Source organism: Caloenas nicobarica, chromosome 7 (assembly GCF_036013445.1).
Source record: "Caloenas nicobarica isolate bCalNic1 chromosome 7, bCalNic1.hap1, whole genome shotgun sequence".
NCBI classification, from domain to species: Eukaryota; Metazoa; Chordata; class Aves; order Columbiformes; family Columbidae; genus Caloenas; species Caloenas nicobarica.
Genome location: NC_088251.1, coordinates 12,055,775 through 12,066,425, shown reverse-complemented (window position 1 = coordinate 12,066,425; position 10,651 = coordinate 12,055,775). Strand labels below are relative to the sequence as shown.

Below are 10,651 nucleotides of genomic sequence, written 5' to 3'. Positions count from 1 at the left end.
GATCGCCCACACTCGCGCTCAGCCTTGCAGCCGTGGGCACAGGCAGCAGCTGCAGATAGAGGAAGGAAGGGCAGAGTCCAAAGAAAGACATAAACCAGACTGACCAAGAATATTTTCAGTGCCTTGAAACTCCAGTGTGATTTCTTGTGTGTCCTATGAAAGTCTGCTGGGGCGGCTAGCCCTCCCGCAGCCCAAAGTGCTAAAAGAGCAGTTAAATCTAAAGCCAAGAACCATAAACGCCCCCTCCCGCCTCCCCCCAGCCCTTGTCCCCCCACATCCCAGCCCACCCCTCTCCCTAAAGAAGAGACCCCCATGCATATTCTTGGCCTATATCATTATGAATTTTCTACAAATTAGAGACATAAGAAAAAAAAAAAAAAAAGACAGTGGAGGGGTGAGGGGAAGGGCCGCAGGAGTGAATAGTGGTACCAGTTCCTCTCCCCCCACCCCCCACTAAAATTGAACACCTGTACAATGCAGTTCCACTATGGTCTCAGTATAATGTCCACATGCACAGGCTTAAAGCTAAAAACCCTTTGTCATCTGAAGAATTTAAAAGTCCAAATGCAGTGAGCTCTCCTCTTTTTTTAGTTATAGATATATATTGGTGTCCTCAATTCAACCATTTACATAGGTAGGGATTTCTTTTGTGCTCTGGGGCTCAGCAGCTGTGGAAATACTTCCTGTGGCAAAGAAAGAAAATAAAGAGTCAGTAAATAACAAGTGCATTTAGCCAAGAAAGATCTTTGAAGGTATCACCTTGCTGGCGTTTGAGATTCAGCTGTTCAGACTGACACATTCTTCCCAGAAGTGTTTTCTTGTCATTCAAAACACTGAAGGTGATGTCCTGTTCTTTTGCTAATGAAGATGATTCACTCATGTTGAACAGAAGTGGGAGAGGCCAGAGCAGAGGGGTGGAGGAAAGGAGGGGTGGAGGTCCTCGGAGGAAAGGTGTAACTCATTTGCAATGATAAGGTGTTGGAGATTTCATAAATAACCTTAAGCTTTACATTCGCAAAAGAAGAGCCTAAACCACTCACATCCAGAAAATATGGGGGTTTGCTGCCAGAGTTTGGAGAGAAAATTAAATGATCCAGGGACATTCATTCAGATTCCTCCAAGGAAGGATCCCTGAATATTAGTCAAAGGGATGAAAAAAACCTGGCTTCTGAACAAGCACACGGAAGAGAAACACCCAATTACAGTCTTGCTTTGTTTTCCCAAAAGAAAGAAAACTCATTAAAAAAGAAATTGCTGATTTCCAGAAACAGATGAGCTGATTGTATAGGAGAGTGAAGAGCCTATGCACTTTCTATTCTGTTCACACCTAGGTCCAGACCTTTTCATTTTGTCAACAAGCTGTGATTCAGTTTCCTCATTCATCTTACTGACAGGATGGAAAAATACTCTTAGGAAGTTTGTTGGACTGATTGCTTTTCATAGAGAATTGAGTCTGTGTATCCCACACGTTTACCTTTTGTACTCGCTAGTGTGGTTACAGGTGCAAACCAAGGAGTTATAAAAGGCCAATTTCTGGTTCAATACAGTGTCCAGCAGCACAGTGGAAAAACACAAAATGCTAGCTATTGTAGAAAGCCAGAAATGCTATATTTGCACCAAATGAAAACCTAAACCCAAAATTGGCTTTTGACTACTCTTATCCTAGAGGCTTCAAAGGATTAGTTTCCAACACCAGCAAGAGCAGGTTTGAAGATACCTTGAATAGCAGGTGACTGACTCTTGCCACTTTGGTCTCAGTGACCTGTGAAAACATTTGTTTCCCTACCCCTGGAACAGCATGAATGAAAGTCATTACATTCTTTTAGAAAGGGGAAGCTTAAAGCCTATCTCAAACTCCAGAAAGAGAGTTCCTAACTGAAATTGGGTGTTTCTCCCTTAGCAGCTTACATCAATTTTGCCTTGGAGGCTTCTGGGGGAAAAGGAAAGAAAAACAAATGGAAAAAAGAATTGTTAAAGTTTAGGACCCACCGCTCCGGGTCTTGGCTTGAAACCTCTTGGTGATCCACAAGCCTTTTGGAAGTCCTCTGTCCAGACTACCTTGGTTGCATTTCCTTTCCTTGGGTTCTGGACTGTGGCCTGGGGTTGCTCTGTATGGGGAACACCACATGGGAAGGTTGGTCCCCTCATTCCATCCTGTGTTCTGCTAAGCAGGGATGTCTAGGTCTGCTGATGAACAGCTGCTTAAAAGCTTTTAATAGCTACCAGAGCTCTCTTTGGTGAACAGGTGAGGAGAGATCGGTATTGATTGCAGGAGGGGTTCCAGCTTAGACATCAGTTTCAACAAGAGACTTTCTTCTTTTTCCTCCCAGTTTGTTTCATTGGCCACAATCTTAGGACATCACATTCCCTCCTTTAATTGCCCTTGCTCCCACTCCAAAGTAGCTACGACATCAAACCTGCCTTAGCAAACATCCCGTACAATTTAGAGACGTCTTTGGGTAGGATCTAAGGTTTGGTTAAGCTGATGAAACCGTGAGAATAAGGGATCTCAGCTGTGACTATGCCTCACTCATATCTGAGTCACAACAGCAGTTCTCTAAACCAGGTCCATGTCGTTATCTGCAGGGGTCCTATACTGTACCTCTAAGTCTGAGCCTGCAGACTTGTCACCTCATAAGTGAAGCTGAGCTATGCTGGCTTTAGCAGAACGTGTCCCCAGGCTGAAACCTCCCTGTTCCATCCCAAGACTTTTACTACAGTGAGGATAATGGAAAACATACAAGCATGAGCAAATGTGTAACTGAACCCAGTATGCCCACTTCGAGTCTGTCCAATTTAGGTCCTATGAAATCCTGCTTTGCAAATTTCCAGCCACAAAGACCTATGTGAGTAATCAGCCTGAGGGCAAAGCCAGCTGTCCAACACCGAGCCGAGATCCCAGGTTTTGCTGGATCCTCCTGGCAATCAGCCAGGCTAGCATTGCTGCTGGCAACAAGGTCTGGCACAACACAAAGGCCACAGCAGTCAAAACATAAACAAATATTTAGCTTTTAGATCTGACTTACCAAATCACCTGCTCACCTCCATGTTCCAGGTGAGGGTGGCTGAAGTTCTGGATATGCCTCAGGTATGGGGTTTAGCCCCACAACTACATCAGCCCCAGCAAAATAAATTTAATTGCCTTATAGCGCAAGTTAAGTGCCAGCAGGGTTTTTGAGAAGGGGAGGGGATCTACATAGAGCAACTAGAAGAGAGAAAAAGCCTGAAGTTGTTCCCCTCCCTTTCATTACATGGCAGTGAGGGAGAGGGGAGAGTTAGCAAGATTTCCTGTAGTAAAACTAAAGCTGCAGCAGAAGAGGATGGGAGGAGTGTGCAGGAATATGGGAAGAGGGAGGCTGAGAAAAGGGTTAGCCAATTATAAGTCAGAGTCTGACCAGCTGCAGGATGCTGCAAATTATTTACCTATGGGCTGGACTTCCAACTTCTCATCTACTAGTTGCTGAGGGCTCACCAGCTCACTTTGAGGGACATTAGGTATGCTTTCCCTCTGACTGACTGGACTGACCATCTCTTGATCTTTTTCATTCTGCATCTGTGCATATCTATTAAGGCCAGGAATCTTCCTAAAACATCAACAGAAACCATCATTGTGGGGTACTCTAGCAGATGACGGAGCATCAGCTATTACAAACCAAGGAACAAATCACTGCAAAAAACAAAACCCAGCAAAACAAAACCCAAACACCTCAGTGAAAGGCAGCAATGGGGAGAAGGAAACGGCTCAGTGAGCATCATACCTTTTGAATTTGTAGATTACAAACACAGCTAGTCCCACAAAAACGACAGAGAGGAGCATCAGCATAGCTGAACCACTGTGACTGGGAGTGAGGTCCACCAGGGGAGCTGCAACAGAGGAGGAGAAGGTTAGAGCTGCCCCCAGGCCTCATCTGTCCACCCATCTCCAGGGCTTCTCTCCCTTTTTAATCCAGCTGGGAAGAAACTTGGGTTCAGGCCACTTGGGGTGCTCAACCTACGGCTTGATGTGAAGCCCCATACCTTTCTCCTTAGAGGCCTCTCCTCTCTGGCCTGTTAGAGGACTGCCTGAAACATAGTCTCTCATATTGCAGACAATTACCTAAGGTAGTTGCAAATGAGGTCACTTGGGTACCAAAACTAGTGTTTTCTCTATGGTCCTGGAGCTATCCATAGGCTAACTTGTCATGTTGACTTTCTGTTTTGCTTAGAGCCAGCCTGGGTAGCTCCCAATGCATAGTGAATAATGAGCAACTGAGTCCTCAGTTTTACTGAAGTAGTAATGCTTACCATTATCCTCTTCCTTTGTGACCAGAAGTCCATTGCCCTCCACAGACACTGCCTCAGCATCCATGACTTACCATGGCAACCTGTCCTCACACCTCTGACATTTTCAGTTGCTTCCTTTATCCCCTTCCTACTCTTCTGAACATATTATGCTCTCCTTCCTCGGGTGCCCTGCTCTCTCTCCACAAGTCTTCCATGCAAGAGAGTACATAGGTTTAAGAAAAACAAACGAACAAAACCTAACAAACCAAAAAGTCTCTCTGTGCTTCTCCTACAAGCTTTGCTCACCGCCTTTTCATAGCCCCTTGCAAAATAAGGCTACACAAAACAGCCAGAAGTGTGGCTTTCCCAGAAATACACAGCAAATTGTATTAAATAGAGACAGTTTCCCTCTCTCATACACACACAAAGACACCTAGCATCCACAAAGGGACACACATAAAACCAGAAGTCTCGGTGGTTCATGCAGACATTAATAAAACATACTATAGACAGACATGCAGCTGTAGGTGTGCCATTACAGAGAGCTATCACACGCAGCAGATACATCCTTGCTGACTGTCTCTGCCTGGTGTTACACGCAGAACAAGGTGTAGGTAGTGCCCTCCTCTGTAAAGCAATGGCTGTAACTTGAACCACGGTCATACATGTTCTCTGTCTCTTGTCCCTCTTCACATGCACTGAACACACTCATCCTAAACCAGAGCCAGCAGACACAAGAAAACTTACAAACGCTAGTAAGTACTTACTCAGACACATATATCATACGCATAGACACTTTCAGCTCTCACACCCAGCCTGATAAAGCCAAAGTTTACCAGAAGAAGTGAAAAAAAACTTTGCATTCCCATATCAAGCAGGCTGTCCTCAGAAAGGTGAGGCACCAGGGTGAAATGATCCATTATTATGAATTCCTCATACATCTCCATTTTGTGTCCTCTGCGTCTCTATTTTGTGGGTCTCTGCAGTTCTGCAGGATGATGAAGTGGCTCTCCAGCCAATTCAGGTTCAGCATCACTCAGTGTTCTTGTTATAATGCTGTGCTGAGAGTCTGGTAATGAACAGCTATTTAACTGCTTTGTGAGGAATATTGGCATATTGTACTCTGCCTTGGAGCTGAGGCTGTCTGTTGGGTTGGGGACACTGTTTTGGTTTTGGTTTTGTTTTTCACGAGAAGAAGGAATGAACACGATGAATGAATTGCAATCTGTTGTCCATAATTGCTATAAATTAATCCTTTCTCCAGTGTGGCCTGAACAAAGAAGATGGAGGTGTTAAATATTCTGAGCCTAATGTCTGTCATTCTTCTGTGCTCCAGGGAACGCACATGCTCACATACAACACGCACATGAGACGCGCACACACAGAGGCTTATTTCTACAGGTTCTGCTTCAAAATCCACACCAAGCTAGTTTAGATACCTGGGCTTCTGTTTCTTGCAGCACCTCTGCTGCAGAAGTTTCTGCTGTGCATGATGAGGCACACACACAGGGAGGAACATACATGTGCACTGAGGCACGGGAACATAAATGTAGGCATAGGTATACATACGTGCACTTAAGCAAACACATGCTGAGACTTGTGTTTCAGTCAACTAGAGCCAATAGCTGCCAGGAATCCAATACAGAAATCCAACACAGCGAAAAGTCTGGGACAGAAGGGATACCACAGACCAGAGCAGCACCTCTGGACCACATGCATCCCCCCGGAGTGTGTTTTCTAGGGACTGCTTCCAGTGCTGGTTTGTGTTCCAGGATTCCCCGCTTTATTTTATTTTTCTTTTTAATAAAAGCCGGGATTTAAAAAGGACAATTCTTCCTCCTTGACAACCAAAACAACAGTTTTCAGCAGTGAAGTAAATCTCTCTTTTGGAATTTTGTGAAATTCTAAACTCTTCTCGAGTTTTGATGTCATGAAATCAGGCCTTTTGTAATATTTAGACAGGGAATTGAGTCATGACCTCTGCAGCTTGATAAGAAGCCACATTCCATGAAAGACCTCACAGTGGCTACTCTCTGGGTTTTTTAATATCTAATTTGGCAGTCCAGACTCATTTTGCATTCTTACTGAATCATATTTCTGCGAGAGACAAAATCCTGTAGTGTTCCTGTAGAACACTGTGAAGTCAGTTACAGCAATCACTCGCCTCTCACCAGCAGCTTTGAACAGAAGTACAAAAAGCCTACCTTGCAAGACAAACAAGTGTTTGCATCTATTACGGACAAAACGTACTCATTCTTGGTGTGTGTGTAAATAAAACCAAAAATGTGCATTTTCGCTGAGCACAAAGATCATGTGTTTAAACAGCATATCCCAGCTGCTCAGCCTGAGCCATCCGTCTGCTTCAGCCTGAGCTAGCAAGAAACAGGCCAGCATATCCTCGGAGGCCATGCCATTATCTAGCATTGCAGTACACCATCCTGGTAGACCCCCATCTTTTGGTTCATTCAGGGCAACAGGCAAGGTTTAGTATCCCTAAACAGTGCTATGGTACCTCTACTAACTATCTGGCTTTGGGACTGGAGCTATGCAGCTTTTGCCAGCTCTGAGCGTGGATGGAGCAGCTGGGGACTCTGCACTCCCTCATGCCGACATGCCCAGAATTCCTCTCCAAGAAGTTGCAGGAGGCTCCTACATACAGCACAAAACTTGCACCCAGATTCATCTTGTACTAAAGGCAGGACTGGAGATGCAGTTTTAAGTGTCATCTGTTTCCACTACACAAAGTCAGGAATGTCCCTTTGGTAGCAAGAGGTAAAGACGAGCCTTACCCAGGAATATCTGATGTGATTCTTTCTAACTGTAATTTTTTAGAAACGGCCTAGAGGATATTCAGGGCCAGAGTAGTCATGTCTAAATGTTCATTTGGGATTTGATCTTGACTTAATGAACATTGATCAAAATGGAAAATAGCCATGTGCATTGGCAGAATAAATGTCCAGAAACAAATTACAAATATGGCAAGGAATTGCAGGTAACTCTAAATTTGAAGGTCATATTAAGATGCTTTTAGATACGTTTCTTTTAAGAGATGGGCACTGAGCATTTTCTGGAAGTACATATAGCATCACTGGTCATCACTGAAAATTCAGGCCAAGGTTTGCTTCTTTGATAACAACTATTATGTAAAATGTATATGAATTTAAATCTTAAATGTAAAGTAATGCAATTTTTCTGAATCATAGGTCTATTACTTTTTTTTTTCCACAATCTACAGGAGAGAAAATCAAACTGACGTCTCAAGCTGTTGTGCACTTTTTTTTTCTTTAAAGATTACTCAGCTGTGCTGCATCTCTGCTTTTTTATGCTTTTGGTTCTAACAGGTCTCAAAATAAGTATCTGATCATCTGTTCAACAGCAAATGGAAAGCAGAAACATGCAGCAATATTCCCAGGACAGATATTATCAAGCTCTGCTTAAGAAAAATGAAATATTGTAAACACCAAAGCTTTCTTCTGGGGGGATTTAAATGCAGTCGCATCACATGCTTTCTTAACAGTCTCTTTTTCCTTCCCTTTACGGACAAGACAGCATGTGGACTGACAACAGCTTGGGCAGACCTGTTCATAGCATTAAAAGCTTTTTGCAAAGCATTTGCTGGTAAAAGTGAACTGAGGCTTTTAGTTTACAAGTTAGCAAAAGAAGCTGATACCAACTGATGAGAATTATCAGCAGCTCCTGGAGAAAATGAATTCCTAATAATCCTGAGCACAGCATTGTTTGTCCCATTTCTTGTAGTAGTTAAATAAGGCCTGTGCTGTGAAATGAAGGTTTAGCATACAGAACAGACAGAGACACATGTAATTAAATATCAGGACTTTGGAGATGGCTCTTTTTGAGATAGGATTAGTTAAAGTCCAAACTGCCTAAGCTCATGTGTGTGCATATGTAAATTGATTCTAGTCTTTCAGACTGCTGAACAACTTTCTGACCTGTGCTTAGTAGCTTTGAATGTTTGCTGCTTCTAGAATATCTGAACACATCCAAAGCTAGCTGGTAACCTTTGCACTGTGTGATCCAGGCTGAATATGCCATGGTGCTACTTAGCTATTGAATATTTCAGAGACAGTCAAGAAGTACACATTTCTACCGCATTTCCAACAACAACAACAAATTCTTGTGCGTAAGAAAACAAAAGGATTAGGTGCAAATGCAAAAGCCACCACATCTTTGTCATGATAAAGAAAGGACAGGTGGAGCGGGCATTTTAATGTCTGCACATACTCTGAGTTATCATTGTAACATAAAAATGACAAATGTTTAAAGTACAGCTGATAGCACACTACTACCATTAAGGAATATATTGCTTGCACCAGAGAGTGTGTACACAGAAAGAGAATACTGACCTGATGTTAAATGAGCAGCATGGACAAGGATTTGAACCCCTGGCTTCAACTCAAAATGGACCAGGTTTTGGTTCAGCTTCTGGATCAGCGTTTCTGAAATCTGGAGAAAAGGGTAAAATAAGAAATACCTTTGTTTCTTTATCATTGGTTTAGATTGCCAATAGCTAGGTAGGAAATGGATCTGCACGCAAAGCAAAGGTTTTACAGAGGCACCAGGTTTCTGAGCACGATTTCCCATCACCTTACAAAGAGGGAGTTTGTGAAAGCTGAACACATCTGCCAGTACCATGTCCAGAGTGGTTTGTGTACAGTTAGCAATGACTGATAGCAACAAGTTGCCCTGTCACACCCCTGTAGGAGCAGACCAGCGGCAAAAGGGAATTGAGCCCCAAAGGAATGTTACACCCACATGTGTGTGTGTCTGCAGGACCAGCCAGCAATGGCACATCACTGAACTCCATGTACTATTCAAGCAAAGAGAAGCATTTCAATTGTTAACACTAATTTGCTCATAACAAATAACTTTTCATTTGTTGAGTGGCCAGCTCTATGATCTTAGAGCATATTCATAGCATGCAATATACCTGAATCAAAATGAATAGTTTTAAGTCCTTATCCCAGCTTGCACTGAAATTTCAAGTCCTAAACCCAAATTTCATTTCATCCAGCTCTGAGTTTCAAGCCAGCTGCTCAATGATCCTTAAGTATGTACCAGAACCAGCTTGAATCTGAAAGTATTTACTGACTACAGAGTGCAGCTTAAATGAAATGCATGTTCCATCTATTCTTATGGGCTACAGACAGAGAGAATATGCTCTTGTATTCTCCCTTTAATGGGGGAGACATTCCACAGAGCTTTTAGATCACTATATTATCTTGCTGTAACTCTGATGACAATAGATCTCTAGAAGAAATTATGCATATTATTCCTTCTTAAAGGACATAATAGAAAAGATGAGCATTTGCTGAGATAAGACCTTATGAAATCTGTATTTTTAAGTGAAGAAGTCAAGGTTTGGTCCAATCTGTTGGTAAACATTCACTTTTTTAAGTCAGTTCGTCACAATATGCACAGACCCACTTTCTCCATATCACTCTTAATTATATCCAAGAAGTTCCAGGCATGTTGCCATTAAAAGCAAAAAATACAGATAGATTAATCAAGGAATGGAAGCCTATAGATATGGTGTTGATAGTTCCTTGTGTGACTTTGTTAATTTGCTGATATTTCATGGATTTCACAGTTTCTGACAGCACTGAGTAATTTTCCAGTTGAACACAGCCACTGTTCTGTGTGTTGGTTTATTAGGGAGAAAGGGTTGGAAAACCACAAAAAACAACCCCATAACCCTTAATATGCAGTTGCTGAGAACATTGTGTTTTTATAGTCATAGCAAGATCAAGAGGAACCATATTCTAGTGCTCACCACTTAATTTAATTTGTTTTAAATAAATCCTTATTCCTTCCTGAAGATTAATGAAAAATTGTCAGAAAAAAGAACATTCCAATAATTTTTACAGCATCTTTTTCATGTTCTTCATTTTTGTCTGGTTGAGTTATTTCAATAAATGCTACTCAGATATGATTAGATGTTCCTCGGCTATCATTCATCATAGTATGAGATTTATCTGCCTCTTTTATTCTTTTAACATTCTTAATGATTCTTTCAATACTTTTGGCTTGTACACTTCATTTCTGGCTGCTGATCACTTGAATAGGTGCCTTTGGTCCAATACCAATTTGGCAATAACTCTTACAGGCATTTTATTTATATTTTTAACATATCTCTTTAAAGTTTACAATTTTTTCATTGGTGCCAGAATGAGCAGTAAATATATTTCTTCCAATAGCAAGAAAAAAAATACCACCTGCTTACAAAGAGCCATCTGCTGAGATCAGAGCAGCAGGGATGGTGACACAAAGATGTGCTGTACATGAAGAAAGCCTGGGAAGCAAATTATATTCCTCTTTAAGAATATGAGCATATTAATAACCAACTGGCAACTGGCAACTATAAAGAGTG

The 10,651-nt window shown here is 42.1% G+C and overlaps 1 protein-coding gene across 1 annotated transcript in view; it reads right to left on the bottom strand.

The window, feature by feature from the left end:
- Positions 1-441: 441 nt before the first annotated feature.
- The window catches only part of SORCS1 (sortilin related VPS10 domain containing receptor 1), a 288,127-nt gene continuing 277,917 nt past the window's right edge, over positions 442-10,651 (bottom strand). The window contains exons 24-28 of the mRNA XM_065638462.1: positions 8,628-8,727; positions 3,759-3,864; positions 3,424-3,584; positions 1,990-2,108; positions 442-683 (exon numbers count right to left, since the gene is read on the bottom strand). Of these exons, the coding sequence (XP_065494534.1) occupies positions 627-683; positions 1,990-2,108; positions 3,424-3,584; positions 3,759-3,864; positions 8,628-8,727 (543 nt within the window). The 3' untranslated portion in view covers positions 442-626. The remainder of the gene's footprint in view (positions 684-1,989; positions 2,109-3,423; positions 3,585-3,758; positions 3,865-8,627; positions 8,728-10,651) is intronic.